We start from the raw sequence: 18,060 nt of genomic DNA on the forward strand, positions 1-18,060 counted from the left end.
TGCTGCAGCCAGCTGGCATCAAATCCTGTCTGACTTCACAGGGTGAAATTATATGGGTGTTCTCATGCTAGTACCCACTGGTCATTCGTGCACCTTAGTTGTAGGAGAACCTCCAAATGTCTAGACTCTGAGGTTGTCCAGAACCTACCTTAAGTATCCCAGTGAGGATTTCAGTCATTTCCTTTTGGCCTCTGTTGGGTTCAGTTGAAGTAAATGTAGTCTCAGGGACTACTAGACCAAGAATAGAGCCATTGTACCTAGTTCCTAACTGGAACTCATTTAAAAATTTTCATCTGGCATTTCGACCCGGGAAGCTGCCCCGCCCTAAAACCAAACTTTCTGCAGCAAGGGCATGTTCGTATAAGGGCAGAACTTCCCCCCAAAATTTCCTGAAACTTTCTCCCCCAACCAGTTCTAATATCAAGAAGCCCCCTGTGCTGATTGTTTTGTTCGGTCTCATATGATGTCCAGCTAAAAATTTTTTTTAATGTATCTGAAGCTTCTGCACGATTCAGTTTGTGTGCCACCAAAATCGCAAGCCATCCCACAGAAAGTAGGCTTCAGCTTTCAGTAAAGTACATGGGACCTGTAGTCTGCTTCGTGCCACATGGACTATTCACATTTCTTGTATTTAAGTGGGTTTTTTTCCTTCCCAGCCACAATCAGCAAACTATTTCATGACAGAATAAATTGCTCTCCTTTTCTCTCTATGGAGAAGATACTTGTTGGCAAGCTTTACTTTGTCTCTAGTGTGATGTTGGCAGCCAAATTGCCATAGCTAGCTGGTGATAGGGCTGAACTTTTCCTGCAATAACCTGATAGCTGTACAGCTGTGCAGACTCACAATTTACTCCTCAATTGTCAGTTTCCTGACAGCTTTTTTCAGTGGAACAGTCTGAGGAATGGAGAGCCCTGCTTTTGAGCTACAGAAGTGTTTTCACACCTGAAGTGTAATTTCACACCTTGTGTTTCTCAGCAGATAAGTGCGTAACATAGCACATCAAACAGGAATAGAAAAGGATAGACGTGCTGTAGGAAGGAGACAGTGAGTTGTAATTTATTTCCTATCTTCAGTGCACTCCGAGGTGATATTAAATTGCAGAACCTTGGTCTTTGATGTTTAAAAAGGTTAGAGCTGGGGCGACCTGGCAAAGTGACCTGCAAATAGGAATAGGTTGTAAACTTGCACTGAGCAGGATTTGTGGGATGATGAGATGAGATTGGGGATTTTGACTGTAGAAAGCACATGATGTTAGTGGTGGTATTATCATAGGATCATGGAAACGTAGGACTGGAAGGGACCTCAAGAAGTCAAGTCCAGCCCCCTGCACAGCAGTAATGTAGTTAATACAGATATCTGTATACTAAAGAATTTGAACAGTGAATGAAATTGACCTTGATTCTGCTGCACTCAGGAGGAAAAGCAAAAAGAGGATTTTATTGCAAGCTTGGGACATATCTTGAAGTCCTTACTTAAGGCCAGATCATGCCATTGCATGCGGATGCCTCCTCTCCCATAAGAAAGAGAAGAGTGGTCAGCAGCCTCCATGGAACCTGCCTCCCCCTTTCAGGAACCTATGAAGGGCTGTCTATGGGGTCATGATCTGTCCAGGATAATAGGTAGTAATTGCCTCCTTTTAATGGGGAGTCATGAGAGGCACATGTAGCCAGGGGGGGCCCTGGTGGAGCAATTCCAATGGAGCCATGCTGCCAGGAAATGGAGGAAGGGGTGCTGGGACCTCAGCTGGAGCGGCGATTCCATGGAGATGGTCATGGCCTCCCAGTGGGACCTGCAGGGTTTAGGGGCTAGACTTGCAGTTTATTACATGAGGCTCAGGGTCAAACCCTGCCTGCCCACCAAGACTGAATGATGAGGAAATCCTCAGAGTTTTCCTCCCTTCTTATGCCCCTCCCCTGGGTTTTATGATGGAAAGGGGTGATCTGACCTTCAGCTTTTACTCAGTGCTTACTCAGACAAAGCTCCCATTTGCTCCACTTGGCCCCTTGATTTTCCTTCGCTAGTAGCCACAAAACTAAACAGTTTCTCTTCTCTCTTTTGTCCCAGACACCTACGGAAAACTCTGCCTCCTCAACTCCATGGGCCAGGAGATGTCTCGTTGCAAGACATCCATCCGTCGAGGCCAACCAAACCCCATCTACAAGGAGACGTTCGTCTTCCAAGTTGCCCTGTTCCAGCTTTCTGACGTCACGCTGATGATCTCCATATACAACCGGCGCAGCATGAAGCGCAAGGAGATGATTGGCTGGATTTCTATGGGTCAGAACAGCAGCGGAGAAGAAGAGCAAAACCACTGGCAAGAAATGAAAGAAACAAAAGGGCAGCAGGTCTGCAGGTGGCATAACTTACTGGAATCCTAGTGGACTGCCCACTGGACCCTCCCATGATCACCCCCCTGAAAGCAGCCATCCCATAGCAAACATTCTGAACCAGCCAGGTCTATTTTAACTGAAATTTTCAAACTCAGCGCACTCAGTGAATGTAGGTGCTGGGGCCCGGTGAGCAAATTTACCTGTTGCCTTTGAGGGTTTTCGTACATTTTCTCACCCAAACGATCACCAGAAGGGAAGTGGTTATGAAAAACACAAAGCTACTTTTACCCTCTTGCCGTCAATGCCTCATTGATCTAAATTGCTTTTGATGCTATTTTCTTCTGGTGTCATGTCTTTCTCCCACCTCCATTCCTGTTATTGATGTATGCAAATGTTCTTGATCCACAGATGACGTCATTAGTCTAGCACTGCATGCCACTCGCTCTTCCGTTTACTACAGTGTTTCTAAATCCTAGAGATAAACATTTGATACCACTTAAGACTGATTAATATATTTTCAGGTAGCATGGGGAAGCACTAAAGATTTCTCTGTAAACTGTTAAGTGCCTAGAGATTGCCATTACTTTCTTGTATTAGTGATGATCTTATTTACTAGTATTTGAAGTAAGCATGTTTCCTTTCTTGTGCAACCTGTACCCCCAGATGTTTGTATGAGGTGATGGGTGTCAGTTTAACATAGTAGTTATATAATGCATGTTTAGATGCCTCCCTGTTTTTTTTAGCTCATGGCTTCTATTTTTGTGAAAACAAAACAACAACAAAAGAGAGACAGACACCAAAACAAGCTGCACATCTGCCTTTGTGCCTAAACTATGATTATTCTAGATCATTGTTCACTCTTCTTATTTTTTTCTTAATGTGAGGTTCGCTTAGAAGAGCGATTCTGTGCGTAGTGCGGTTTCGTGTTTATTATCTTTCAATGACTGTGTCAAATCGGCTCCAAGTAAAAATGCTTTTTCAAGCATCCTGTAAAATATTCTAGGGATCTGAAAGTCAAGGTGAATTCTTAACTTCTCTGACATCGCGAGGACGGATCTGCAGGCCCCATGGTGCTATCACTTCCCCTTGTGCGAACCCGCCTCAAGCAGTGATGTCGATGCACAAGAAGGAATAGAATCCCACTTGCTCTTTTAGAGGTGTTGGCCCTGAAGGGCTAACAGAAGTGAAAAGTATGAGAGTTCACACCTGTATCTGCATACCCACAAAGGGCAGATCTGCTGACTAAGGGGAGGTGATTTTTCCGTAGTCGTTCTTCAGAGCCTAGCGACACTTTCAGTTTTAATCTTTTTCCTGCCTTCAAAGTGAGTTAAAGCCAGGGCAGGCAGCAGATAGGGGAAGATGGTTAATTTTGTTTCTTGATTATTGATGGATCCAGTGCTAGCTGTTGCCGAGTAATAGGAGCCAGGAGCCTAGTGCACAGAGCCATGCAACGATTGTACTGGTCTTACCAGATGAAGATAGGTGCCAGATCCCTAAATAATTTCAAGTAACACCTATTGCACAGTCTCCAACTTAAACCCTTCAGCTGGCGTCTCTCCATTCCTATTGACCATAGTGAAGCACAAAAATACTCGGCTGCAAAAGGCTTTCAGATTTGATTCATAGTTTCTCTTTTTCTTTGTTTCCCCCACTTATAGAGAATTAGGGCCAAATTCTGCTCTGTGGCACCACTACGAGTTTCACTGGCTTCACTGGGGCTATTCAGGGCCTAACATAAGCCTCAGCTTTGGGCTGCATCTGAGCTATGGTCATTGCATCTCAGGTAATGGTGGGAGGACAGCTGGCCGGGGTCAGCGCTGTCCCCACAAGGCCAGTCCAGCAGATGGGAATTGCCAGCATGAGGGCCACACAGTCTTTCCTCTGGCTGTGCTTCTGTTCTGCTATATTAGCTCCTTTGCACCTGGAGATTCTCCCTTGTGGGAGGAATATCCTCCGCTCCCTAGTTAAGCTGGCATTACAGCTGCTGTGCACCACTGGAGCAGCACAAAGCAGCCAGAGCTGGATCTGGCCCATGTAATCTAGCAAACAAATTCCTTTTTGGCTGCAATGCTAATGCTATTGAATCACTGACTGAAAGGAAAAAGGAGTTCAGCTGAGCAGTTAAGTGATAAATCCTGCAGTCTGCGGCTTATTACATGTTTCTAATGTACTTCTCTTCAGGATAAAAGCACAGTAAATGGCCCTGCTTAATGGCAGTAGTCACTGTGTTTAGGTATGTTTTGTAATTTTTGCATCATTTTTCTCTGACCTGCACAAAATGTACATACTAGTGTTTTTTTAATAACTGTTCTATGTGCGATGTGTGCATAATATTGAACTTACAGCATTTTGCTTATTAACCTACTGCACATGCAAAATGTGATATGTGATTATATAATTCTAAAGGGCAATTACATATTGATACAAAGTTTCAGCCACTAGTGGAGATGCACATGATTATATATCTGTGGTGTTTTTAAACTCCATCCGCACGCAGCCTTGGAAAAGATGATTTTTCAGAGGAATGAAGATAACTGGTTTGGGACTTCCGCAACATTTCACACCAAGATCCATTTTGAAGTTACATTATAAAGGGAAACTGATTTTAAAATATATATACACTATGGAAAAGAGTTGGCCACAGTTCAGCAAAATATGTAATTTAATCAAAGCGATTAATTTTTCATACTTGGCTAAGGTATTTGGGGTTAGGCATAGTTTTTTTTGTAACAATTGTTAGGGCAGTGATTTTTCGTGGTACCTTCCAAGGAAAATTGCTCAACGGTTAAATGGGTGCCAAGAATTATTTAAACCCTGTTAATCAATAGAATGGTTCAGTCCAGAGCATCACATTTTTGTGGTTCATCTAGTTTCTGCTGAAATGTGGAGAAATTTTAGTAGCATTGGAGCAGACTTCCCTTTCAGTGCTTCCTCTGACAGGTTTATGTTCTTTTTTTGTTGCACTACTATTAATTACTTGCTTCTCTAATTTTTCTGTTGAGATTAAGCTGATTATTCAGCAGCAGCATGTTCCCACCTGAGCCAATGTCCCCTGTCCTACCTGGCTCTTTGCAGAGATGTCTTGGATTCGGTTATTACTCGTATTGATGAAGTTGACCTTGTGCTCACATTCTGTATTGTGCAAAGGTGACGGCAATTTGTCATTTCTCTAACCTCTTTCCCCCCACAAAAGTGGCCAAGGAAGTTGGTAGATGAGTCTTTGGAAATGCTTCCATTTCTTGACACCACCTTTTGATGCATTTTATTCGGATTTCTGCTCAGCACTTAGCTCAGAAATGGCAATGAGCTGTAGGCCTGTATTTCTGTGCTCTCCATCCCTGGGGGGATAGAGGATCCTGTGATGCAGAGAGAGGAAGAGAGATACCAATCCTTGATCCCACAGGACCCCAGGGCAGAGCTTGGCTAGGGCTGCAGAACACCCAGTGAAGTGCAGCAAATGGTGGGCCAAGGTTGAGTTGCTATAGTGTCAGTTCACAGTGACTTCCCCTTATGCTCTTGTTTTTCAATAATCTGTCCCCCATTTAGCCCTGTTGACCAGACTCTGTGTCCTACTTGGATTTTTCTTTCCTTTTAAAAAAATCATTGTATTCTTAAAAGGGGAGGAACTAATTGCACTACTCGAGCCAAGCATGCTGTGGGTAGGTTCTCTGAAAACATCACTTGATCTCTACCAGTCCACCTCTCCCGGTTGTGACCTCTTCCTTTCTGGGTCTCTCCTCAGCAGAAACTGCCCGTCATGGTAGAATCTCTGCTTTGTTTTTGTTTTGTTTTTTTATGTGCACCAGTGACAAATTGGGTGAGCCACCAAATGTATTTTCTTTTATAGTAATGCTGAATTTTAATTGAGATCCCCAGAGATGAGTCTGAGGGCTTGTCTTCATATGAATGCTAATCTGAATAAGGTAGTGTGTGAATATAAAGAGAATTAACTACTCAGATAAACTCCTTGCATGGATACTCTTATTCTAGAATAAGAGTGCCTTATTCTGAACTATAGTGTAATCCAGTGCGTTAAAATAATACAGAATAAAGCATTCTTATTCTAGAATAAACTCCATGTGCAGATGTTCTTATCCAGAATAACTCTACTTATAGACAGGTTTCAGAGTGGTAGCCGTGTTGGTCTGTATCAGCAAAAACAACGAGGCGTCCTAATAAATTTGTTAGTCTCTAAAGTGCCACAAGGACTCCTCGTTGTTTCTACTTATAGAGAAGCCCTAATCTGTTAATGAACTGGACCTCAGAGCTGCCTATTTGCAAAGGTTTTGTCTGAACTGTCTCACACTCTTAAATTGTTTTAGATTTTTTCCATCAATGCCTTAATTACTTTCGGCAGTTATTTCTCTACCTTGGCCTGTGTTACCCCGGGATTCTGTTGTGCTACAGCTTTGTTCCTGTAATGCTCTGAGTTTCCTCTGTTTTCCTTGGGGGCTAATGTTTCAGTGGTTACAGTCTCTTGGATCTGCAGACAATACGCGGATGTATTTTTAGCTCCTGCAGATCCTACGAAGCAGCTTGATGCTTTTACATAATTGACTGATATTCAGTCATAAATGTCTTCAGATGTTCTTGAACTCAAAGAACTAAACACTGCCAGCTGCTATTGATTTTTTCCTTCAGCGCAGAGTCTCAGGTGACATCTTGCGGAGGGAGAAGGTTTCCTTTGGTGGCAGGCCTCTATTCTTCAGATACAGCTGGTGATGACCTTGGAGCCGGCTTTCTTTGTTGCTGCTGTTGTTTTTTTTTGTCAGTCCCACAGTTGTTATCAACTTTAATACGATAACCGGTGAGCAAAAAGATGAAGTGAAGCAATGTGTTATCCTTCAACATGAGTAGCTAACATATAGCTGGAGAGTGGGATATGGCCTTCCACATTCTGTTACCCTAACACTATGTTTCATTGTCTCCTAGGAAAGCAGTGGGTTAATCAGGGCCGGTGCAAGGATGTTTCACGCCCTAGGCGAAACTTCCACCTTGCGCCCTCCCCCGTTCCCGAGCCCCCGCCCTGAGCCCCCCGCCTGGGCAGCTCCCCACCCTCCGCCCTGAGGCACCCCCCCCACCCCAGCTCACTCCTGCTCTGCCTCCACCCCGAGCACGCCGCGCGTCTCTGCTTCACTTCTCCCGCCTGCTAGGCTTGCGGCACCTAAGCTGATTGACACCACAAGCCTGGGAGGTGGGAGAAGTGAAGCAGCCATGGCGTGCTCAGGGAGGAGGCGGGGCAGGGGAGAGCTGGGGCGGGAGTTCCCCTGTGTGCCGCTCCCCCCCCTTTACTTGCTGCAGGCGGCCCTCCCCGCACTCACCTGCCCCAACTCCCTCCGCCTAAATGCCGGTGGCGACCAGGGCAGCCGAAGATCCGGCCGCTGCGGTCGCTGCCGAAGAAAATGCCGCCCCCCAAATCTGGTTGCACTGGCCCTGGGGTTAATCTGAAGATTGTGGTAGTAATTTACAGGCTTCTGTCTGACCCAGCTTGGTCTGCACACAGATTTTGTATTGGTATCACTATGTTGGTAGGAGAGGTGGCTTTTGTTCTTTAATTTTAAACAAAAATAATTACAGCACACACGTGTACTGGTGTGGATGCACTTACACTGGTGTCAAGTGCCCTTATAGCAGTACATCTTATTCCCTTTTATAAAGCACATTTATGCCAATAGGATTGTGTCTACCCTAGGGGGAGTTGTATAGGTAAAGCAGTAGAACTTTTCTAATGTGGACAAGGCCTTTGTAATTTTTACAAGTTATTGTTTAACTTTGATTCCTTGAGCCTGTGTTCCAGGTACATATGGCCAGAACCTCAGCCGCCTGGCTTAAATCAGCCTAGATCAGCGTAACTCTACTGGCTTCAATACTTCTATGCCAATTGCTGAGGATCTGGCCCATAGACTTCCTTAGTTAATGTATGATAGCATACAATGACACTGTATACGTCTCAGCTATAGAAATAATTTAATAATAATGGTTTCTGTTATATACACCAGATCAATGGGGGATGGAGTCCTTCCTGAGCTAACCTTAGAGGGACTCCGTTACACATTGCCCTCCACTTGGGTCAGCAGTTACATGCCACAATTCATCCCTCCCTTCCTAGTGCAAACTCATTCATCAAAGAGAGCACAACCGGAGAGCTCTCGAATGCCAGGGCTGGCAGCCCTTCCGATCCCCCCTAAATATGGGCTCTGGGCTAAAACTACCATCTAGCCCATAGTGAAGAGAAATGCTTTTTACTGTCAAATTTGACCCCAAAGTCAGGTTTTACTAACAAGTTTTTTTGTAGGGTCTTGGGGAATGGGCCCCTGCTTTGCAGATCCTGAATGACAAAGCTCCCTCCCGAGCCACATTTTTACATACACACCATGGGAAGCCCAATTTTCAGAATTGGTAGCCTAAGTGAGGGCACCCACTTCCATAACTGGGTGTTCCCATTGGCATGTAAGCAGCTAAAATTAGTATTAGGTGCCTCGTTACCAATTTAGCATCCCCTGGGGATGGACACCCTAATTTGCATAGTCATTTAGGAAAATTGGGCCCCACCCTGGTTGCCTTTATAGCTAGACAGCAAGGAGCGACAGAGAGAAGTTTTTGCACAAATTCACTGTGACGCAAGAAGGCTACACTGCTGGGTAGGCAGCAGGATCTTACAGTGGGAAGAATTATACGACTGCCATACTGGATCCAGCGAGTAATCAAGTGTCTGAGTTGTGAACAAGAAGAAACAGTTTTAAGATCAGAGTCAGAGCACCGTTAGAGAGCTGGATGCCACAATGAATCAACAAAGGCTTGTTAACGTCTATCTTCAGGACGTTTGGAGACATCAAGGCTTGGGTATTATTTCACAAATGCATACTTTTGAGAACACTGCATAGGAGCCTGCAGGAGATAAGGAGTGAATATGGAGATACCAGCTAACCTGTGGTACTGAAGCATACTGCCTGGCCAAATTACTGCCATTTGTAGTCCGCAAATACCAAACAAAATGGATACCCAACCAGAATCCCTTGGAACATCACACCCAACATTGTCCATGCTTAAAACAATGTACCCATGTCAACCTATTTTCAGTAATGAGAAGATAAATAATTCCAGGGGCCTAAATGTTCTAGCCCTAGGTTTTTCCTGGTCCTGTTCAAAGACAGAAAAGCTGCCTTCCTATGTTGTTCTGTAGCTGTTGAGTCCGAGGTCTGCAAGTAGGGCCTTTGGGATCATGTACAATCATATAGGTGGCACATGCCTAATGATACCAGCTTATGCAATCAGACTTAAGCCAAAGCAGATCTGGTGATGGATGACAAATTTAGGCATAACTCCATTGTCATCACTGGAGTTTTACCTTCTAGCACCAATGATGATCTTATCCCTAGGAACTCTCAGCTATCAGTAGGTTTTCAACCATCCTATTAGTAATATCTGTAGTAGCCAACAGTCTTGAGTAATATATTGGACTGTACTGCCCTTGGGTTCTCCTGATAATTAGACAAGTGTGTTCTCCAGACCTCACTGTTGAGTTGCTCCCTATTTTGACTTAATGGTTTAATTGTTGGAAGGTACATGATCATAACCAAAGGACAACAATAGATGGAAGGAAACTCTCATGTCCTCAAAAGAGCTCATGAAGTACATTGCACACAGGTTAGAGTGAATATGGTATACTCATTTTCACCAATACAAACACATTCTTCTTGCAGATTCATCTTCCATCTGATTCCATGTAAAGCTGAATTCCTCTGTGCATCCCAGCTAACTCCAGTAAGAATGAGCCTTGAACGCAAACAAAGATACCTCTGTTGGACAAATGTTTTTCCCCCATCAGTTCTGAGACTTCTCGTATTATAAAATTCCACCACTCATAATTAGTAGGGGCAAAAAAATCTCATGCATACAAGTCCAACTCCAATCTCATGTTTCACTAGTCCTACCCATAAGTTGGTCCAGGCCTATCGCTATGTCCAGACATCTGCACCTCACCCATCGCTATTTGCTCATAACTGCAGAAATCTGCTCCAAGTCAAGATGTTCAATATTTTCCTGTTCAGTGTGCAATATTTTATGTGCATGGTGCTCAGGATAAAACCTGTTCTACAATCTGTGCTGTCATGTGGCCTCTCAAGCACAAGCTTTCCAAACGGACATGCATCACATACTTCCCATGACCCTGCACAGTCAGAGGGCTTTAGATTTACTGGGCCAAAGTCTCTACTGGTGTAACTGCATTGATGCCAGCAGAGAATTTAGCTTGCTCTCCGTTATTAAAAGTAAAAGAAGTAATTATTTGATTTAGCATTTAAAATATTTTATTGCATTTATATCTTATGTCAACTTTTTACAGCAGTGTGTCCAAGGGCATTTGCATGAAGCACACTGAAATATACGTCGTTGATTTGAATATACTGTACATAAGCTGTGTACTGGAGTCTTTCTATATTGGATCAGTATAATGTTTCTGGCAAGTAAAAGTTTTAGTGTCTCACTGTGGCATTTACAGCTGGACACTGGAGATGCACTGGCTTTACATATATTCCAATCTTTCTCCTCTACAATATTTAGCTCATTCTATGTTCTTTAGAAACACATACTACAATGCTCCATCTCCACCTGGCTTGTGGGTGGACATGAATAGATAGTGCTGGGTATTTTCATAGAACAGCATTTTAGGCCTAATTGATGGTGTTTAGCATCACATGGTCTCTAGAAGAGAAATCTGGATGGTTTTAACCCATTTCCCCCCACCACCCCTTCATTGCTATTGTATAAGTAACACACATCACAAGCAGATAGCAATGTGAGCAGCATTCTAAATAATTTGCAGGCCAACATTTGGGTGAGTATGCACTAAAAGTAACACAGAGATTGGTACGTCTTACAGCACTTGAGATGCATAAGCACATGCTCTATCTATGAACTGGTTACTTAAGGCAGTGGTAACGGAAACAGATTACTAACATGTCAGATTTCTAACTTCTCTGTGAATAAAGCAAGTCTTCTTGAGCATGAATTCTTGGGTGATCTCCTCCACCAAAGATGGTACAGTAACAGGAGGAGAATCATTATTGTGTGTGAGAGAAGTATCAAACTCAGACTCCTTTTTCACTTTTGTAACATTCAGAGATTAAACAGGAAATTATACCATCTGCCTAGTTAATAAATAACTAGTATTGAGTGGAATGTCAATTTGACCTGTTTGACGTGTGCTTTGAAAGAGAGATCTAACGTGCAAAACTGTGGTGACAAATGTGACTAAAGAATGAGTGATACGGGTTTACACTTTTCACCTATTTGAAGATAAAACTTTTTTTAATCAACTTATGTACTAGCATGCATGATCATGTAGTATGTTGCCTCTTGCTAATTATATGCTACCTTAGGAATATTAATGTCTAGATGAACTCTCACTGGGAAAAAAATTAAGCCCAACTTCTGCAAAATGTCTAACTGAAATTGTATGTGCCCGTATGACCATTCAAAGTTCAGAAATAATCTTATTTTGTTATGCTGAACATGGTTGCTATTGGATTTTATCAATAAAGTCTAAGCAGATGGCTCATATAGACATGGAAAAACAGTGTCTTCATTTTTTGTGCATGTCGTAACAGACTTAATTCAAGGGATCTATGGGCGTCTTGAAGTGACGGATTTTTTTAAGTATGCTTCTGTTTTGTTCCGAACGAAGATGCAGTACTTCCAGCGCCTGGGACATGGGATCACACTCAGAGGAACACTTTGGGCATGTGGCTAGAGAGGGCTGGGGGGAAATGTCATTTTTTACTTCCTTTCTCTCCACCCCCTAAATTTCAAAATTTGAAACATGCAACCAGCAGTATATGTGGAAAGGAGGGGCACACTGGATCAGCCATCTTGTTCCTCCCCCCCAGATCCCTCCAGAACCCCTCAGCAGGTACAGCCCGGGGGCTGGGGCAGGAGCTGCTCTTCACAGCATCCTTGCTTTGTGTAAGCAGTATTTCCATACATGGGATCACCTTTGCTCGGTGAACCCTTTCTTCCTTCAGGGTGGATCTGGGGTCCAGCATTGGTGGGAGTCTTAGTAGAGCACCGCTCCTCTTTTATTCTCCCTGTGTTAGTGCAACCCTACTAGCTGCAGGAGAAGCCCTGACTCATCATTAACCTCCAAAATAGTATTAACAAATGCATACGTACTTACGCGCACATGCTGTCCGGGTGTGCTGGCATACAGACAAATTTGTTAATATATCAAATATTAGAACAGTACGTTTTATACTAAGAAATACCCATATAGACACTCGTACAAGATATACGTGTGTTATAATTAGGTCATGCAAACAGCATTACCAATACATAAATTGAAGCAAACATAAAAGCTAAGAAATACAAAATTGCAATGACTATTGGTAATTCATTCTGTTGGGCTCAGAATTGCACCATAATACATTTGAGAAATCTGCAGTTTCTACACACAATAGGCCGAGATGTTTTGGATCTAGCTTGTATTTGCTGGGCAGTTTTCAAGATCAGACCTGAAATGAAGTTTCTTTTTCAATAGCTCTTGGAAGTCTCAATCTTTAGAAGCCTCAGCCATGCAGATTAGTATGAGCACAAGTTTAATATAAAGGCAGTCCTGGCTTTCAGCACTTTCAGTCTAAGGCCTTGTCTACACTACAGGACTATTTCGAATCTACTTAATTCGAATTTGTGGATTCGACCTTATGAAGTCGAATTTGTGTATCCATACTAAATACACTAATTCGAACTTCTGAGTCCACATTCACGGGGCCGGCGTCGACTTTCGAAGCGGTGCACTGTGGGAAGCTATCCCACAGTTCCCGCAGTCCCCGCTGCCCATTTGAATTCTGGGATTTCCCCCCAATGCATGCTGGGGGAAAAAATGTGTCGAGGGTGGTTTTGGGTAACTGTCGTCATTGAACTGTCAATCACGCCCTCACTCCCTCCCTCCCTGAAAGCGCCTGCAGGCAATCTGTTCGTGCACTTTTCTGGTCAGTGACAGCGTGGACGCCACAGCACTGCAAGCATGGAGCCCGCTGCGATCCTCACCGTTTTCTCCTCCTCGCACTTTATCGTCCACCTCTTCCACATTCAGCTGCTGAGAAATTGGGCTACTTTTCAATGGTTCTGCAAGCACTGGGGGACCATAGGGGCCTTTTTACCACCATGAACGTCGTATGGCCGGGCAAGGTTCCTGATGCGTGTGTTCTCAGGAACTGTGGGCTGCTCAGACGCCTGCTGGAAGGTAGTTTCTTCCCGTACCACGAAATAACTGTTGTGGATGTGCATTTGCCTATAGTGATCCTCGGTGACCCAGCCTGCCCGCTAATGCACTTGCTCATGAAGCCCTATACAGGCGCCTGGGACAGCGACAAGGAACTCTTTAAATACCAGCGAGCAGCGAGCAGCGTGACCTGTGACTGTTCAGTTTCTTTACAGAGAAGCTGAACCTGCCCCTGTTTCTTTACCCAGTTACTGTTGACTCTCCTCTTCGGTTAAATACCCCGTTCTCCCCGTTTCCTCCACTTCCAAGACACGTGTAAAAATAAAATACATGTCACACTGTTACTGAGGAGAGGTTTCTTTATTCATGACTTTTCGTTAAAGGGTCGAAACTGGAACGCAGACTGCGGTGGGTAGGGTGTGCGCTGATGTAAAGACCGCCTCTAAACTCAAGGAATGACAGGCTCCTGCTCCTACAGCGGTCCGCATTGCCGGACTGCTTGTTTCAACGGAGCCTGCCATTCCTCCTTTTTGGGATTCTGTGTGCGGGGGGCTATGTGGCCTTGTGGCGGAGGAGGACGGATACAGATTCCTCTGCTGCGTGACTCAGCGGTCCACAACAAGGACCGCTGTATAAGATCTGTACCCGCCCTCCCCCGCTAAAAAGTCACATCCCCACCACCCACACAGAACCTGGAAACCACCTCCCATACCGACCACGGTGCCTGCTGACTGCACTGTGTGTGTTACCCGCTGCTGATCCGGCCCCCGTGTCTGTACCCTGCGAAAGGTGCCTGTCCTATGCAATTAGCAACGCACTTCCCCACGCACCCCATTCAAACACAGTCTTCAGTGAGGAAACATGACGGAAACAGTACTTAACAGCAAAGTATTTTTATTACTTAAGTACACAGTTATGGGATGGGACTGGGATTGGGACTTGTTTGAGTCCGGAAGGGAAGGACTTATGCAAACGTACGGTATGAGAGCTTTTGGTTACTTGAGCACTCTGCTGGGGTGCAGTGACAGTATTCACGGCCCAGGGCGGGCATCCTCCTGGTTATTTAGGGTGAGGGGGGTATGTGACTTTGTGGCGGGGGAGGGCGGTTGCAGAGATACTGCCGGGGGCTCTGTCCTGCAGCGGTCCTGCAGAACATACACAAGTCGCCGGAGCGTGTCCGTTTGCTCCCTCAGTAGTACAAGCATTGCTTGACTCACCTGCTTGTGTTCCTCACGCCACCTCTCCTCCCATTCGCTGTGTGAGCGCTGGTACAGAGAGACTTTCTCCCTCCACTGCCTCTGCTGGTCCGCCTCGGCTAGGTAGCAGCCCACACATTCATCGAAAATCGTGTCCCTTGTCTTTTTCTTTCGCCGCCTAATCTTCGCCAGCCTCTGCGAGGGGGATGCTGTGGAAGGTCTGGAGACAGTGGAAGCTGTGAGATGGGAAACAGTTAGTTAATTCCTTGCAATGATACTTTTTTGCGAACAATTAACTGAGTCTAGGCTGTCTCTGTGAATTTTTTGTTGAGACCCCTGTGCCTGCTGTTGCACAAATCATTTGCGCGGTGGATTCTGGGTAAATGTCGCCAGTCATTCCTTCCTCCGGGAAAGCAAGGGCAGACAATCATTTCGATCACGTTTTCCATGAAATGCCCTGGCACACGCCATAGCGTGGCAACAATGGACCCTATTTTGCCTTTTGTGTATGTCACCATATGTGTACTGTATGCCGCTGACAGAGGCGGACCAGCAGCGCTACACAGCAGCATGCTTATGCTTTTGCATGACAGCAGCGATGGTTACCAGGCATACTGCACCATCTACCATACCATGAACTGGTAAGAAGACGGTAATAAGATGGTCATGGTTACCTGTCCTTTTGCACTGCGCCATTTGGTGCTGTCATAAGTGCCCCTGGTCGATCAGCCAGGGGCGCAAAAGCAAAATTTGGGAATGACTCCCCGAGTCAATCCCTCCTTTTTGGGTATCTAAAAATAGAATCAGTCCTGCCTAGATTATGTGCAAGTGTACTAGAGAACCACTGTATCATACAACCAGAGACCACAGCTGCTCTCTGTCCAATCCTGCATAAATTTTGAGCAGAACGCTATTCACAGGGTGTGCTCCTGAAACAACCCCAGCTGTTCATTCCGTTCTTCCCCCAGCCTTCCTGGGTTCCAATACCATTGTCCCCCCACTTGTGTGATGAAGTAATATAGAATGCATGAATAAGACACAGGTAGTCGTTTGTGAGAAATGAGTGGAAGGAAGCCTCCAGCTGCAATGATAGTCCAGAGATGACATTAAGGGGTGTGGAGGAGGGAGCCACTCATCCCTCTGCTAGTCCAGGGGCAATTGAATCTTTTCTTTACAATGAAGGGTGGGGGCTGATGGATCTCAGCCCCCTGTTGCAATGATACTGCACCATCTACCATGAAAAATTAGCAACAGGCGGCCTTGACCGACCGGTCCCAAGCAAGTTGGTACGGTTGTCATGGTTACCAGCCCTTTTGCACTGCCCCATGTGCCAATAGGCTGATGATGAGGATGGATTTCCATCGTTTTGTACCATCAGCCATCCATAGCGTGGGGGGAGCAAGGATGTTGGTGTTGAGTGCTGCACCATCGCGTCTATCTGCAGCATTCAGTACAGATACGGTGACATGTAAAAGAGTCAACAGAGGATTGTTTTCCCTTTAACTTCTGGGGGTTGGGGGGTGCGTAAATTGCCGAGCTATGCCCCGACCCACCGCGGACACTGTGTTTGACCCTAGAAGCATTTGGAGATCAGCCAAGAATGCAAATGCTTTTCGGAGACAGCAGGAACTGTGGGATACCTTGCGTCCTCGTTCCCCCCTCCCTCCATGAGCGTCCATTTGATTCTTTGGCTTTCCGTTACGCTCGTCACGCAGCTGCGTGCTGAGTCTGTGCTATGCCGTCTGTCTGTTTATTTATTAAAAATACTTTTGACCAGGTGCACCATAACAGTAATTCCACTACTTAGATGCATGAGTCTCCTAGCGAGATCACCGTGAGGACGGGCACTGAAGGAGATAGAGAGCGCATGCTGCGTGAAATCTATCACGAACCACGGACCTATGCAGCCGTGCTCGGGGAGGCAATGCTCCCTGAATACCGCATGAAAGCCTCGCGCGGAAAAGGGTGCTATCACGGAGCACCCAATAAGGCAGCTCTCCCCAGGAACCTCCTGCTGATGCTTATCGATTAACGGCAGGAGAGCTTCGTGGCGTTCTCCCAGGAGGATTTCTGTTCTATCATCATATATACAGAGACCTCCTTTTCACACACTTCAGATTCCTGTTATATTAAGAATAAAAGTTAACATGGTTAAAGCACTTACCGACTGCTCCTACCCCTGATTCAGGATCCGGGTTCCTGGCCGGGGAGGGTTGTTGGGGGATCTCCGTTACGGTGATGAAGAGATCCTGGCTGTCGGGGAAACCAGCGTTGTAAGCGCTATCGCCTGCCTCGTCCTCCACAAACCCTTCCTCATCTTCCCCGTCCGTGAACATCGTCGAGGAACTGTCCGTCGACACTGTCCCATCATCAGAGTCCATGGTCACTGGTGGGGCAGTGGTGGCAGGCTCCGTAGCGTCCGTTGGCCGCTTTGATTTTTTGGTAGCCTTGTCTGGGGTCCTTGATTTTCACACGGCGCTGCGTTGCATGACGGCTATATCCTCTGTCTGTATCATGGCTTTGAGACCTTCTCGTAGGTCTTTGCATTCCGTTCGTTGGAGCACAGCTCCGAAAGCACAGACTCCTCGCCCCACACACCGATCAGATCCAAGAGTTCCCGGTCAGTCTATGCCGGGTCCCTCTTTCTATTCAGAGATTACATGAACTCCTCTGCTGGAGAGCTCTGCATTGCTGCCGGTGCTGCGGAGCTCGCCCCGATGTGCAACCAGAATGTCAGATTCAAACCGCCCAGACAGGAAAATGAATTCAAATTTTCGCGGGTCATTTCCTGTGTGGCTGGGCAGAGAATCCAAGCTCGGGCTGCTGTCCAGAGCGTCAACAGAGTGGTGCAGTGTGGGATAGCTCCCGGAGCTACTAAGTTCGATTTCCATCCACACCTAGCCTAATTCGAACTAGCCATGTCGAATTTAGCGTTACTCCACCTGCCGGGGTGGAGTACCAAATTCGAACTAAAGAGCCCTCTAGTTCGAATTAAATGGCTTCCTGGTGTGGACGGTTGAGCGGTTAGTTCGAATTAACGCTGCTAAATTCAAATTAAAGTCCTAGTGTAGACCAGGCCTAAAAGACAGACTCCCCCACAAACCCACCTCTGGAGCCTTCTACACACTTCACAAGATACACAAACAAGGGAAGAAAGGCAGATGCATCGTATCTGATCATGGCACTCCTACTGGAGGAATATGAGGACTCCTAGGAACCATCATAAGGACATAAGAACGGCCATACTGGGTCAGACCATCTAGCCCAGTATCCTGTCTTCCAACAATGGCTGGTGCCAGATGTTTCAGAGAGAAT

At 45.6% G+C, this 18,060-nt stretch overlaps 1 protein-coding gene across 5 annotated transcripts in view; it reads left to right on the plus strand.

Moving 5' to 3' along the window:
• The window catches only part of SYT16 (synaptotagmin 16), a 155,148-nt gene extending 143,261 nt beyond the window's left edge, over positions 1-11,887 (plus strand). For 4 of the 5 annotated variants that reach the window (XM_045016693.1, XM_045016690.1, XM_045016692.1 and 1 more), the window contains 2 exons: positions 2,066-4,564; positions 10,035-11,887. In XM_045016693.1, coding sequence (XP_044872628.1) covers positions 2,066-2,379 — 314 coding nt within the window. In that variant the 3' untranslated portion in view covers positions 2,380-4,564; positions 10,035-11,887. The remainder of the gene's footprint in view (positions 1-2,065; positions 4,565-10,034) is intronic. The other variant, XM_045016691.1, reaches the window with a different exon arrangement.
• Positions 11,888-18,060: the final 6,173 nt, after the last annotated feature.

This window comes from Mauremys mutica, chromosome 4 (assembly GCF_020497125.1).
Source record: "Mauremys mutica isolate MM-2020 ecotype Southern chromosome 4, ASM2049712v1, whole genome shotgun sequence".
Lineage (NCBI taxonomy): Eukaryota > Metazoa > Chordata > Testudines > Geoemydidae > Mauremys > Mauremys mutica.